This window comes from Aethalodelphis obliquidens, unplaced genomic scaffold, assembly GCF_003676395.1.
Source record: "Aethalodelphis obliquidens isolate GAN/ISIS:26980383/991018 unplaced genomic scaffold, ASM367639v1 scaffold43, whole genome shotgun sequence".
NCBI lineage: Eukaryota > Metazoa > Chordata > Mammalia > Artiodactyla > Delphinidae > Aethalodelphis > Aethalodelphis obliquidens.
In genome coordinates, this window is record NW_020837987.1 from 15,316,093 (window position 1) to 15,331,180 (window position 15,088).

The following is a 15,088-nucleotide window of genomic DNA, read 5'->3' on the forward strand; positions in this document are numbered from 1 at the left end:
TGTCCTCTTCCTTGGTTGGAGACTCCAGTTTGCAGGCCCCCATCCTTCTCCCAGATGCTCACCAGTGGGGTAACTGGCCGCTCCTGAGGACAGGCTCCCAGAAGGGGATCCAGGTCCTGAGCAGCTGGGGTGCCACTCCCAAAACAGCTCCTGTGATTAGCTGCCGGACCAGCTTCGGGAAGTCTCAGCTGAGGGCACGTGGTGATCACACGCACAGAACCCATCTGAGATCTTTTTCTCTCTCTTTTTCTTTTCTGGCCTCACTACATGGCTTGTGGGATCTTCGTTCCCCAACCAGGGATTGATCCCGGGCCCTCGGCAGTGAAAGAACGGAGTCCTAGCCACTGGACCGCCAGGGGATTCCCCCCATCTGTCATCTTGACCCCATCCCAAACCCAACACCATCCTGACCGCAGGCAGCTCCAATCCCATCCTTAGCCCCATCCCTACCCTCCAACCCAGCCCCATTCTCATTCCTAACAACAAATTCAATCCCATCCTTTTATTTATTTTATTTATTGGTGTGTGTGTGTGTGCCACACCGCATGGCGTGCGGGGTCTTAGTTCCCTGACCAGGGATTGAACCCCAGACCCAGCAGTGAAAGCGCTGAGTCCTAACCACTGGACAGCCAGGGAATTCCCTCAGTCTCGTCCTTAACCCCAGTTCCAATTCCAAACTCCAGCTCCAACCCCAAATTCAACCCATCCCAATCCCCAAACCTAGGGGCTTCCCTGGTGGCGCAGTGGTTGGGAGTCTGCCTGCCGATGCAGGGGACGCAGGTTCGTGCCCCGGTCCGGGAAGATCCCACATGCCGCGGAGCGGCTGGGCCCGTGAGCCATGGCCGCTGAGCCTGCGCGTCTGGAGCCTGTGCTCCGCAACGGGAGAGGCCACAACAGTGAGAGGCCCGCGTACCACAAAAAAAACAAAAACAAAAACAAAAAAAACGCCAAACCTAACCCCAAAACACAACCCATTTCTCAACCCCAACTCCATCCCTGAATTTAACCCCATCCTTATCTTCTCACCTAACCCCATTCTTATTCCCAAACCCAACTCCAAACTCAACCCCATCCCCAAACCCAAACCCATCCTCACCCAGACGCTTAACCCTCTCCTCACATCCATCCCCACACCAGATGGCATTTCCAGTCTCAACTCCAGCCCCAGTCCCACCCCCACTTCCTTCTTCATACTTCTCCCCGACCCTGTAATTCTTACCTCAATCCCAGCACACCCCCTCCATTTTTTATCTTCATCCAACCTCCAGGTCCAAGCCACTGGAGGACTGAGAGCAGAGGGGGGAACATGATTGGAATCATGTTTTAATAAAAATTCCTTTAAAGTCTAAAAACAATAAATGCTGGGGAGGGTGTGGAGAAAAGGGAACCCTCCTACACTGTTGGCGGGTATGTAAATTGGTACAACCACTATGGAGAACAGCATGGAGGTTCCTTAAAAAACTAAAAGAAAAAAACTAAAAAAAACTAAAACTAAAAAAAAACCTAAAGAACCCGCTTCCCTGGTGGCGCAGTGGTTGAGAGTCCGCCTGCCGATACAGGCGACACGGGTTCGTGCCCCGGTCCAGGAAGATCCCACATGCCGCGGAGCGGCTGGGCCCGTGAGCCATGGCCGCTGAGCCTGCGCGTCCGGAGCCTGTGCCCCGCAATGGAAATGGAAGAGGCCACAACAGTGAGAGGCCCGCGTACCGCAAAAAAAAAAAAAAGAAAAAAAAGGAACGTACTGTGTAGCACAGGGAACTCAATATTCTGTAATAACCTATATGGGAAAAGAATCTGAAAAAGAATGGATATATGTATATGTATAACTGAATCACTTAGCTGTACACCTGAAACTAACAGAACATTGTAAATCAACTATACTCCAATATAAAATTAAATTTGAAAAAGAAAAAATGAAAAAAAAATCCTTTAGATACTGTGTAGAGAATGGACTGCAGGGGCAGGGATTGGGTGGGGTGTGGGTAAGGGTTGAGGCTGAGCTGGTTAGAAGTCTGTGGCAATAAGCCAGGTGAGACATGATGGTGGCTGGGATCAGGGGGTAACCATGGTTGACCAAGAAGGGGTCCAATTCCGAATACATTTTTAAGGTGGAGCCAAAACGATGTGCTGATGAATCAGATGTGAGACGTAACAGAAGGAAAGCTATGGAGGGTGATCCCAATGTTTCTGGCTTGAGCAGCTAGATAAAAATGGGCTTGTCGGGCTTCCCTGGTGGCGCAGTGGTTGAGAATCTGCCTGCTAATGCAGGGGACACGGGTTCGAGCCCTGGTCTGGGAGGATCCCACATGCCGTGGAGCAACTAGGCCCGTGAGCCACAACTACTGAGCCCGTATGTCTGGAGCCTGTGCTCCACAACAAGAGAGGCCCACGCACTGCGATGAAGAGTGGCCCCCGCTTGCCACAACTAGAGAAAGCCCTCGCACAGAAACGAAGACCCAACACAGCAAAAATAAATAAAATAAATTAATTTTTTTTTAAAAAAAGAAAAAATCCTTAAAAAAATTTAAAACAAAAATGGACTTGTCATTTACTAAGTTGGGGGAGACCATGGGAGGAGCAGATGCGAGGTGTGAGAGAATTCAGGAGCTCAGCTTCAGATATGTGAAAACTGAGATGCCTCTTCTTTTCAGGTGGAAATGTTGAGTAAGTAGTTGGAGATACGAGTCTGAAGTTATAACATCATTATTATTGCTAGAGTCAGCCCCTATAAATATGATTCCTGGAATAAGTCTCAGGAAATACTTCTACTTAAATAGGCCTCAATAAATTATAATTAGAGAAGAAGGCTTCAGTTGCTATTATACTAGAGGAAGCCTCTATAAATATAGTATTTTGGTTATTTGAGGAGGTCCCAATAAATATTTCTAGGGAGTAAGCCTCTATTAATATAACAGTTCCTAGCCTAGGCTGTAATAAATATTCTTATTATTGGAATTAGCCTCCCTAAATAGTCTTATTATTTCGTGATAAGCTTTAGTAAATCTCATGGCAGTTGGCACGAGTTTATGGAATGCACTAATGAATGAGTGAGTGAAGAGAAGATCAAAGTCACGAATGATGGATGAAGAGGCAGTGCAGGACCAGGTGCAGATCAGACTTCTGGTGTTTCTCCTTGGAAGGGTCCATCCAGGGAGGGGCCAGGAGGTTGGGAGAGCCAACTGGAGATGGCGCGAGTGGGCAAGGAGGTTGTTTTTCCACAGTTGTTCCTTTTTTTTTTTTTTTGGCTGCGCTGGGCAACATGTGGGATCTGAGTTCCCAGGCTGAATTTGCTCAGTGGCGTTCTGGAGGGCTCCGAGGAGCTCTGGTTGTCTCAGCACAGAAAGAATTCAGTGAGAGGCAAAGTGATGAGATAAGAAGCGATTTATTAGATTATGAGGATAGGATGCTTATGAGGCTTACAAGTGGGTGGGCGAGAGGGTGCCACGCCGAGAACTTAGTGGGCTCCTGTTTTATAATCAAAGGAAAAGTGGGGAGGGGGAGAAGACCACCTCCTTCCTCATTCTTGAGTAGACGTCATGCTTCCATCGTCAGCTCCGCCTCCAGGTTGGGCAGGGGAGTTTTTTTGTCCCTACATGGTCAAGCCAGGACTGTCATGGCACTATGGAAAAATTATTTCAGGTCTCAGTACAATGAGGGTCTTTCACTTTGAAATATCACCTTTCCATAAATTATTGTCTTGTATGTGTGCAGAGAGAATGTCATGGGGGTTATTAACTTACTGAGCTCACGGGACAGGATGTGGGTCTCACGCCACCATTGTTTTATTGTTTGGGGCATGTCTCATGCTTCTGTTGCATGGTTTTGTTGCTAAGCAAACCTGCTTGGTTTTGTGGTTAAGCAAACCTGCTTTCTTAAGTGATCTTAACTTATAGGGGTCTCCCATACTTTTTCTTTACTTACAATCCCCTAGTGTAAGTAAATCCTCTATTTAACTAATCCCCTATTTAATTACCTACTTTGTCCCTTTATTCTGTCCCTATCATGACCAGGGATAGAACCCATGCCCCCAGCATTGGGAGTGTGGAGTCTTAACCACTGGACCACTGGGGAAGGTCCACAGATCTTTTCATTTATCGTGTTATCCTACTGTGATATTATGTTTTATAATAAATATATATTGGGTCTTTGTCCCCACTTCTGGCATAGGGATCCTAAAACTCTTGGAATTTCCTAAGTTGTGAGAGCAAGGGGAACCAACCACATGATTAGAGGGTCAGAAATTGCAGTCCCACCCCTTGACCTCCTGGGAGGGGAGAGAAGTTGGAGACTGAGTTCAACCACAAATGGCCAATGATTTAATCAATCATAACTATGTAATGAAGTCTCCAGAAAAACCCAGAAGGAGAGGATTGAGAGAGCTTCTGGGCTGGTGAACACGTGCTTTCTGGGGGAGAGTGACCTACTTGGAGAGAGCATGGACGCTCCACACCTCTTCTCACTTACCTTGACCTGTGAATCTCTTCCATCTGGCTGGTTTTTGTTTGTTTGGTTGGTTGGTGTTTTTTGCGATACGTGGGCCTCTCACTGTTGCGGCCTCTCCCCTTGCAGAGCACAGGCTCCGGACGCGCAGGCTCAGCGGCCATGGCTCAGGGGCCCAGCCACTGCACAGCATGTGGGATCTTCCCGGACCGGGGCACGAACCCGTGTCCCCTGCATCGGCAGGCGGACTCTCAACCACTGCGCCACCAGGGAAGCCCCATCTGGTTGTTTTGAGTTATATCCTTTTATAAAAAACTGGTGATCTAGTAAGTAAAATGTTTCCCCGAGTTCTGTGAGCTGCTCTAGCAAATTAATGGAACCCAAGGAGGGGGTTGTTGGGACCTCTATCTATTGCTGGTTGCTCAGAAGCACAAGTGACAACCTGGGCTTGTGATTGGCATCTGAAGTGGGAGGCGCGGTCTTCTAGGGCTGTGTCTTTAACTTGTGTGATCTGACACTTTCTCTAGGTAGATCGTGTCAGAATTGAGTTATTCGCTTGGTGGTGTGGGGAAAAAACACACCCATCAGAATTGGACCTACACATTGGTTTCCTAGCAGTTGAACCCAGGGACTTTCCTGACGGTCCAGTGGTTAGGACTCCGCACTTCTACTGCAGGGGGCCCAGGTTCGATCCCTAGTGGGAGAACTAAGATCCCACACATCGAGGGGTGCAGCCCAAAAAGAAAAAGGTGAATCTAGTAGGGGGGGGGACTGTGCAATTTATCTCTGTGCCCATCTCTCCTACAGGAACTGAGCAGGCAGGCCTACTATAATGCCACCACCCCTGCCCCATTCACCACACTTCACCCCTCTTTCTCTCCACTCGAACGCCTCAGGGACCACACTTCAGTAGTTTCCGTCAGTTTTATTAAACTCCAAAAAGTCTCTCTAATGGATATTCCGTTTCTCTAACAACCCCCCTGGTGGCTGGGGCCTTGGGTCTCCTCAACTGCTTCCACCAGGCCCCAGGAACCAGGATTTCAGGCCTCTAGACCCACCGCCTCCTCTTCAGTGACCTGACTTTGACATCCAGATGAAGTCGGGGCACACATTTGGGTTCAGCGGGGAGTGGACAGGCGCCGACATTCATTCATCCGGTAGGCACACATGTAGAAAATTCCTGCGCGAGAAGAGATCCCGGTTGACCCCGCCCAGCCCCCCATCAGCCCTCCCAGCCCCTGCTCCCAGCCCCAGACACCGACACAGCATCCCCTTTCTCCCTGGTGTCCACAGGGCTTGGAGTCTGCCTTCTGGTTCAGTGCCGGGGGCGCCTGTGTGGGACTCGCCCCCATCATCTCACCCGGACACTGGCCTTTCCACCCCCAAACCCAGTACCTGCAAAGAAGGTCATGAGCAGGGCTACCCAGCCCAGGATGTAGGACCAGGAAAAGCGCCAATCCCCGAAGCGGCGACCGAGGAAGCTGACGGTGACTCCAGTGTAAATGGCCAAGGCCAGCAGGACGAAAAATGCTGGAGAGAGAGGTCGGGGGTGGGGGTGGGGGAATGGGGATGGGGGCGGGTTTGGAGATGGGGGTGGGAATGAATAAATTGAGAAGCGGGTATGGGTGCAGGTAGGGATAAGGGTGAGGATGGGGGTTGAGTTGAAAGTGGGAGTAAAAATGAATGAGGGGTAGGGTTAGGGTGGGAATGGTGTGGGGTTGTGTTGCGTCATAAAGAATCTGACTGGTCTTTGTCTCTGGTTCCTGGGAGGGAAACTCTAAATCCTTGGAATTTTCTGAGTACTAGGAGTGTCTTTGATGTTCTTGGATCACACCTGAGTTTATGTTGATGATCAGAGATGACTCAGAGATAGGAGCTGGTCAGCAGAAAGACCAGCCGTGGGAATAGAGGGTTGGGGCTTTGAGCCGCTTGGGATCAGTCCAACCTCTGGGGAGGAAAGGGGAGCTGGAGATAGAGTTCAATCCCATGGCCAGTGATTCATGCCCTTGCAATGAAACTCCAGTAGAAATGCTGGATGCTGGCGGTCACTGGGGCTCCCTGTTTGGTGAATGCATGGATGGGCTGACGAGCCCTAATTCTGCAGGGAGAGCGCATGGAAACTCCATGCTCAGGACCCCTCTCCGGCTTCACGCTATGCATCTCTAGTTGGCCGGTCTTGAGTTGTAGTCTTTATAATAAAACTGTAAGTATGATGCTTTCCTGAGTTCTGTGAGTTATTCTAGCACATTTCTGAACCTGAGCAGGTCCTGGGAACCCCTGAATCTGTAGCCGATTGGTCAAAAGTACAGGTGAGCTGGGGACCCCACTTGCAGCTGAAGCAGGGGCAGTCTGGTTGGGAACCGTGCCTTTAAACCTGTGGGGTTTGACGCCAGCTCCGGTGGTTAGTTCCAGAACTGAATGGCAGTACACAGAGCTGGTGTCAGAACTGACTGGCATTAGAAATAGTCCTGAAGTTGTCGTCGAAGGTGGAGGGGGGATTTGGGTGCGGGTGCAGTGGAGTGAGGAACAGTGGGGAATGGAAGTGGTGTTGGGGGTAGAGCTGGAGAGGGAGCTGGGAGGGGGCAGGTGGAGGGGGTGAGTCACTCACTGGAGGCGAAAAACACGATGCCCGCAGAGAAGGGCCGGGAGAAGCGGGTGAAAGTGGGCTGCTGAGCGAACGCCATGATGCCCATGATGATGCCAGAGGTGGCGCACAGGGAGGACAGGATCATGAAGGCCCGGGTGGCATTCCAGTATGCTGTGGGAGCACCCCACAGTCACTCCTGTGCCTTCCTTGCCCTCAGTGGTGAAGGCTGCTACCTCTGAGGGCAGGAATGCCTCACCCCTCTCTGTATTCCTGACCTAGCTCCTCCTTCACCTCTCTGAAAAACCCTTCCTCTTCACCTGGCAGACTCCTATTCGTCCTCCAAAGCCCGGCTCCCAGATCCCCTCCTCTGGGAAGCATCCCTTCTCCCCTCAGGCACCATCCTCACTCCCTGCTCTGGGTTGAGACTCTCTTTGCCTGTTTCCCTCTCCAGCCTGATTGCTCCCTGAGGACAGGGACCTGGTTGACTCTACACCACAGACACCAGCAGAGGTTTGATTTGCACATGGGCCTGGAGAAATGCTTGTTCAATGAATGAATGAGTGAGCGAATGCCGATTTCCCATATCCTCCTGCTACTCACTCTCTATCCTCTCTCCCATGCTCCCTTTCCCTTCCTTCATACCACTTACCCATATTTAGAAATGTCCCATTAATTTATTTCTAACTTGTTTATGATGTCTATCTCTCTCCGCTGAGTTCTCAGCTCTGCGAGGGCAAGGGCCTGGCTTTCTCACTCACTGCTGTATCCCCAGCACCTAGTGCCTGGCCCGTAATAGGTGTTCAAGAAACATGTTGAATGAATGGAGATGCCCTGGGAACACTCATCACGATCTCATCTCCCATTTGGCAACTCTCAAGTACGCACCAGGCTCTCTTCCCATATATGATCCTATCTATTCTTTCCAAGAGCCCTATGCTCTAAGTAAGATTTTCATGACCATTTTTCAAGTGAAGGAATGGAGGCTCAGAGAGGTGAAGCGATTTGCTCAAGGTCCCGTAATTAGCAAAAGGACTGGAGTTGAAAGCCAAGCTCCACGCCCTCCGTCTTAACCGCTTTGTTATTCTGTCTCTCGGAGAACCCATGAGGATTATCACCCCGGGCAGAACTGGGATCCTGCCACTGAAAAAGCCTTAGATCTTTGCAAAATGCAGTCTTTTGTCTTGTGAAAGTCTAGGGGAGAACAATTCCTGGATACTTCTTCACGGATGTTGTTACGGGCTGCTGGGTTGCGTTGTGTCTCCCCTTTCAAGTTCATATGTTGAAGTTCTAACTGCTCCCCCCTCCCCCCACTGCCTCGGAATATGACCTTATTTGGAAATAGGGTCTTTGCAGATGTAAGTAGTTAAGATGAGGTCATACCAGAGTAGAGTGGATTTCTAATGCAATATGATTGGTGTCCTCATAAAATGGGGACATTTGGAGACAGGCACAGACAGGCACACACCCAGGGGAGCATCACGCAAAAATGAAGGCAGAGGTGGGCTGGTGCACTTACAAGCCGAGGAAAACCAAAGATTGCCGGGCAGCCACCAGAAGCTAAGAGAGAGGCAGGGAACAGATTCTTCCTCACAGCCCTCAGAAGGAACCAACCTTGCAGAGACCTCGATTTTGGACTTCCAGCCTCCAGATCTGTGAGGCGATAGATTTCTGTTAAGCCACCCAGTTTGTGGTACTTTGTTACGGCAGCCTTAGAAAAGGAATACACGTGCCTCTGGGTATTTAAAAGTCTGGAGGACTTATGGGGGATGTTATAGCCTATTTCTTTCCCATGGTTGGGCTAATGCAGGGGTGGAAAACACAAGTGCCTCTGAGGCCTGGCTGCAGCTGTGAATAAAGGCAGGAGACGGCAGGCTGCATGGGGAACACGTATGTACCAGCGACCAATGATCAGCTTCATCTTTAGATAAAACCTTCCCTATTCAAATCACAGTGTGGTTTCTGTCTCCTGAGGGGACCCTGACCGGTGTACCCCATTTGAAGGGGGCATTTGCTTCTCATAACCAGCTGACCATGGGCCTGGAAAAGACAGGCAAAGCTGGATTATTCAAGAAGAGCTGCAAGTCCAGATTTTAATGTAAAAATCTCCAGATTTTTAAAATACTGGTAATGACTTTGGAAGCTTTAAAAATGCTATGCATACGCGTCCTGGGTTGGGTTTGGCCTCTGGGAAGCAAACCCAGGACTCCTGCTCTAATTTCGGTGATCGGATTACGTCAGCTATACGATGGATGATCAAATTAAACCTGCTGTTTGGACAAATACCCAAGAATCAATCGGGGTGAGGTATGTCCCTGAGCCTCTCAGTCTTGTGGTCATGAAGATATCAAATGAAGCTGAAGACGTCCATCCAGCCTCCCTCTCTCCCATCCCCAGCAGAGGGAACTCAGAGTGTCTGGCGGTGTTCCCAGTCTGAAGCAGGAGGAATGGTAGAAGTGTGACAAAGGACACAGCCAGAAATGAAAAGGATGTACGAAGTCAGCCAGGTGGGGCTCTGAGACTGGTAGCCCAGGGCAAACCTTTCCACTTCTCCCTGTCTCAGTTTATCCCTCCAGCAAATGGGTAGGTTTGGTAAGATGGGGTAGGTGAAATCTGCCACAAGCCTGTCATCTCACAGGGCTCAGTGAGGGTTGGCTCCTCTTCCCAACCCCCTCCCCAGAAGAATTGACTTTTTGAGGTCAAGTGTCGTGTCTTAATTCACAGACACAACAGAACAGCCCTCTTAGTGTTGTTGGGACACCGAAGGGAGTTAATCCAGGCAAAGCGCTTAGAATAGCATGTAGGACACAGTAACAATACATGCCAGTTATTGTTATTATTATTACTACACTATGATTGGATACAGATAATATAGAACATGTGATATACTATGTATTATTAATATATTGTATAATGTATATTGTATATACATTATATATATATATATGTATATTGTATATACATTATACATTGTATAATGTATATAATATAATGTATATATTATGTAATATACTATACATCTCTATGCATCTCTCTTTCCATATATATGCATGCATATACATTTGACCCTTGAACAGCACAGGTTTGAACTGTGCAGGTCCACTTACGTGAGAATTGTTTTCAATAAATACATACAGCACTACACTATCCGCGGTTGGTTTAATCCCCAGATGCAGAACCACCGTGGATACGGAACCGCGGATACGGAGGGCCGACTACATGGCTTGAGCATCCGGAGGCTTTGGTATCCACGGCGGGTCCTGGAACCAATTCTCTGTGGCTAATGAGGGACTGAGGGAAGACTGTACATATATACAAATATATATGTATATGGAAAGAGGCACGTAGAGGCACATAGTATATTATAATAATATGTATTATATAATATAGATTGCAGGAATCCTATACTGTAAGTACTATTTTTATCTCCATTTTTACAATATATAATGTATTATATACACGTATATATCTATATACACATATACATACACACACATATATACATATACACATATGTGTTACATGGCTTGCCTCACAGCAAGTATTAAAAAGTATCTCATCCAGTGTTAGCAAACTTAGGGTCCGTATTGCTTCTGTATCCTCCTGGTACCTAATATAGTTCTTGACACCTAGTAGATATTTAGAAAATGCTCTTCTGATAACCCCAGCCCCAACTGCTATATCTGACCTCTATTTCATGCCAGGAAATGTCACCTCTCTACTTAACCTCTAAATCGGTACATCCTGTAATTGTACTAGAAAAAAATACTGAAATCCCAGTTCTGCCCCTTCCACGCTGAATGACCTTGGGCTGGACGCTTTCCCTCCCTGAGCCACAAGGTTCTCCATCTGCAAACAGGTGGCCTTTCCACCGTAAGGTTCTGCCCCGCGTGAGGCTCTGACCCCAGGCACAGCCCAGACCCTGCCCCGGAGCCTCACCGATGCTCTCCGTCTGCAGGTAGCACTTGCTGCCCAGGCAATATCGCCACAGGCCCTGGTGGGCGAAGGCCCCCGACAGCCGGTACTGCATCCAGTGGTCTGTCGCCGTGGCCACCACCAGGAGGATGGTCCCCACCCAGGCGCAGAAGAGGCCGCCACCCATGAAGCTGTACATGGTGATCTGTGGGTAAAAGGAGAGATGGGGTCGGGAGCTGGATTCCCATGTCCTGGGGGAGAAGGGACCGGGGGTCTAGATTCCTAGTCTGAGGGACAAGAAGCTGGGGCCCTAGACTTCCAGATCCTAGGTGAGGAGGGAGCTGGGGGGCTGGGACATTAGGTCCCAAGGAGAGGAAGGAACTGGGCACCTGGATCCCTGGGTCTGGGGGGGCAGAGGGAGCTCAGGATCTGCACTTCTGAGTCTGGGGGAGGAGAGGCTGAGAACCTAGACCCTTGGGTCCTGGGGGGAGAAAGGGGCTGGGGACCTAGACTTCCAGGTCCTAAGCCAGGAAGGGGCTGGCCACTGGGACACCAAGTCTTTGGGGGATGGAGGGGGCCGGGGCCCTGGACTCCCAGGTTCGAGGTGAGGAGGGGGCTAGGGCTAGGACCCCACCAAGTCCCTGTGAGAGAAAGGAGGCCTGGCTGCCAGATTTAGGGGGAGGAGGGGCCCATGGCTCCCACACCTGGTCCCTACCTGAGGGGCAGAGCCTGCCCTGAACCCTCCGTCTGACTCGGACCCTCTGTGCAGACTGAGCCCGGTCAGGTCGCTGGCCTCTCTGCTCCCAGGGTCTCCCAAATCCCTTAAGCCTCCCCATACAATGGCCCCATGGCCCAGCAGCTTCCAGCAGGCAGAAGTGCAGTGGTGGCAGACGCCCCAGATGGAATTCGCTGAAGCAGGAATCCAGGCCCTCCCTCCCCGCAGCCCCTGGTCCCACCGGCCTCTCTCTGTGACCCTCCCAGCCACCCTAGCACCCTTTCACAGGCCTCGTTCCACGGCACCCTCGGGGTTAGCCCAAGCTGTGTAAGCAGACACAGACACAAGACGTAGGGTCACTCAGCCATTTATTGTTCAGCCCGGCCCCGCTCCCCCAAAGGCAGGAGATGGGGTGGGGCTGCAGGTATCTGGATATGTTGGGCCAATGGGGTTCTTTGCAGGTGGGGTCACAGGGCATGTCACGTTTGGGGCTGGGACAGGAAGGAGGTTGAGGGCGGGGCGGGGCTGGCTGGGGTTGAAGACAGGGCTGGAGTGCAGGAGAAATCAGGGATGAGGATTGGTTGGCCTTCAGGTGGATGGGAATGAGGATGGGTCAGGGCGGAGATGGAGAATGGAATGGGGGTGAATGGCTGCGGGATGTGGGATTCAGTGTGGCCGTGGGATGGGGCTGGCAGAGGCAGGTGGGAATGGCTTTGGGGTTAGGAATGGGCCTGGGCATGGCTAGAGGAGCCCTGGGCATTGAGAGCGAGGTGAGTGTTGTCGCTGTAGCTGGGAACAGTGTGAGAAATGGGAAGAGGCTTGGGTTTGGGCATGAGGTTCAGGGTTGTTTCCCTGTCTTGGGATCCTATGTCAGGTCTGGGTTTCACCAGGTGACTCGCAGGACCCCCTCCTGAGGCTGTGGTTTGAGAGGAAGAGGGATGGGAGCAGGATGTTTCTTGGGTATCTCCAGCAGGGCTGAGGTCACCCTGGGCTCCAGGAACACCCTCCTGGTGACCCTCAAGGGCCCCCTCCGGAGTCCAGGGTGCAGGTCCTCAGGGTCCTAGTACTCGGCCTCCCAGTCATCAGCAGGCGGCGTCTCCAGGGGCGGCTCCGGACCCTGGGCGTCCTTCTTCCCATCCTGGGCAGGTGGTGCTGGTGATGGCAGCGTCATCGGCGGGGTCTTGGGGCCAGCCCCAGGGTTCCCCACCCAGCCACTCTCTGCCTGCTCAGCCCTCCCAAGTCCCCACTGCCGCTGGCCCTGACCCCGGCCTGGCCTGCGTCGGACGTCCCTGCCCCCTCGTCCCCTGGGCGGCCTCTTGGCGGTGCCCGGCTGGGTGCAGCACGCCTGTGGGGCGCAGGGGCAGGAGGGCAAGGACTGCTGAAGCGTGTAGGCTCCCATCAGGGCACTGTGCAGGAGGTAGGAGAGAGCATCCAGACGGATGGGGACAGTGACAGCGGCCAGGCTCTCAGGAAGCCCCAGGTGGGCTGGATCTGGGGTGCCCAGGAGAGAAGGGAACAGGGCTGGGAAAGGTGCAGGCGGCCACGCCTCAGTCCCTGGGGAAGGCAGGTCGTTCCTAGAATAACAAAAGGACAGGTCAGTGGGTCTCCCCATCTGCATACGCCTTCCCTGCTGCAGCCTTTCTGCTTCCCGGCTTCTCCCAGGAGTCCATTTCTCCCCATCCTCAGGACTGAGCTCGCCTCTGACTTCCAGGCCCCTTTCTCTCTGTTTCTTCCCGTTTTCTTGACAGACAGACAGACAGACAGGTCTGCCAGCATCCCACAGAACGCGGCTCCCATTCCAGGCTGCCTCCCTCGCGTCGTGTTTGGGCAAATCATTTTCCCATTCCGAACCTTACGTTTTCATACCACGAGATAGCTTCTGGCGCTATCAAAGGTGCTTACTAAAGGGCTGGGTCTGGGAAATGTTCAATAAATGTGGACAATTATTATTTCTCCAGCCCTACGTCTGTGTCTGGCATCTTCCATTCTGGTTCCTTCTCGAAATTTCTCTGTTCCACAAATATGTTTCTAGCTCTCTCCCTATTTCTAAGCATCTCGCTCAACTCTCTCTGTCACCAAGACTGTCGAAGATTCTGTTTCTGTGTGATGATACCCAAGACTTTTTTTTTTTTTTTCCCCTGATACTCTCTGGGTCTGTTCAACTCTGATTTTCTCTACCCTCCCTCTTTCTGGGTGTCTGTGCTCCCCGCGGGAAGTCTTGCGTCTCTCACCCCTCTGGCCCAGTCCCTTCCTTCTGTTCCATCTTCACCGGGGTCTTTCAAGTCTTTTCTAGGACCCTCGCCACGACTTCTCCACGGCCCAGTGAGCGGGGAAGCGTCTGGAAGAAGATGGGTGGGACTTTGTCAGAAAGGGGGCGTGGTTTGCGGGGCGTGCAGAGTCGCAGGAAAGCGTGCAGGGCTGAGTTCGCGGGGTTCCAGTGCGTCAACCCCACGTATCTCAGGTCGCAGACCCCGCCTTCCGGAGACCCAGGAGCCGGGCGCTCGAGCCAGCTCCTCCCTCAGATCCAGGATCCAGGCCCCGGCCCCTCCTCCCTCAGACCCAGGATCCAGGCCCCCGGCCCCTCCTCCTTCAGACCCAGGAGTCCCCGCCCCTAATCCCTCCTCCCTCAGACCCAGGGGTCCAGGCCCCCAGCCCCTCCCCCCTCAGACCCAGGAGTCCAGGTCCCCAGCCCCTCCCCCCTCAGACCCAGGAGTCCAGGCCCCCAGCCCCTCCCCCCTCAGACGCAGGAGTCCCTACCCCCCTCCTCTCTCCACCTGTATTCCTGGGCCGTGTCCTTAGGGGACCCGATGGTGTTCTTTAGGACTAAAGGGACGTTTAGGGAAATCTGGACATTGGGTACTCCTGGGGGCAGAGGGGTTAGTAGATGGACTGGAACCTTAGAGGCTGGATTTCACTCTAAGCTCTGGGCTAACATTACCTTCTAGGACCTCGTGAGGTTTAAAGGACGTATCACGTGTGTAAAGTAGTCCACACATGATCTGGACTACAATAAGTCTCAACCAATGAGAGTTTCTTATTGTTATTGCTGGTGGTCGTGGTAGTATTTTATTGAGAAGCAATAGTCATTCTCATATCTATTTATTTAAGAAATATTATTCAGTGCCTGCTATATGCTACGCTCCAGGTTGGGGGCTTGGGATTTAGCCCGGGACAAAATACATGCACGCTACTGAAACTTTACATGTTGGGAGAGAAACACACAAGACACAGTACAGTTTCTATATGCAGGAGGGCTGTGAAGGTGTAAAGACAGGACAAGTGATATAGAGGCACAGGGGGCAGAGGGTTATTTTATTTTTTGGCCACGCCACCGGGCATGTGGGATCTTAGTTCCCCGACCAGGGATGGAACCTGCGTTCCCCTGCAGTGGAAGCTCAGAGTCTTAACCACTGGACTTCCAGGGAAGTCCCCCA

The 15,088-nt window shown here is 51.6% G+C and overlaps 2 protein-coding genes across 2 annotated transcripts; both read right to left on the reverse strand.

Moving 5' to 3' along the window:
* Positions 1-5,558: 5,558 nt before the first annotated feature.
* LIM2 (lens intrinsic membrane protein 2) lies at positions 5,559-11,668 on the reverse strand. The gene is made up of 5 exons (XM_027079194.1): positions 11,655-11,668; positions 10,964-11,144; positions 7,049-7,198; positions 5,836-5,970; positions 5,559-5,620 (listed from the first exon to the last, which is right to left on the reverse strand). The coding sequence occupies exons 2-5, from the start codon at positions 11,136-11,138 to the stop codon at positions 5,559-5,561; spliced, it is 522 nt and encodes a 173-aa protein (XP_026934995.1). The 5' UTR covers positions 11,139-11,144; positions 11,655-11,668.
* A 356-nt stretch (positions 11,669-12,024) lies between these two features.
* CUNH19orf84 (chromosome unknown C19orf84 homolog) lies at positions 12,025-13,987 on the reverse strand. Its single transcript, XM_027079193.1, has 2 exons — positions 13,886-13,987; positions 12,025-13,228 (listed from the first exon to the last, which is right to left on the reverse strand). Exons 1-2 carry the CDS (start codon positions 13,915-13,917, stop codon positions 12,715-12,717), a joined length of 546 nt encoding a protein of 181 aa, XP_026934994.1. The 5' UTR covers positions 13,918-13,987; the 3' UTR covers positions 12,025-12,714.
* Between the last annotated feature and the right edge of the window lie 1,101 nt (positions 13,988-15,088).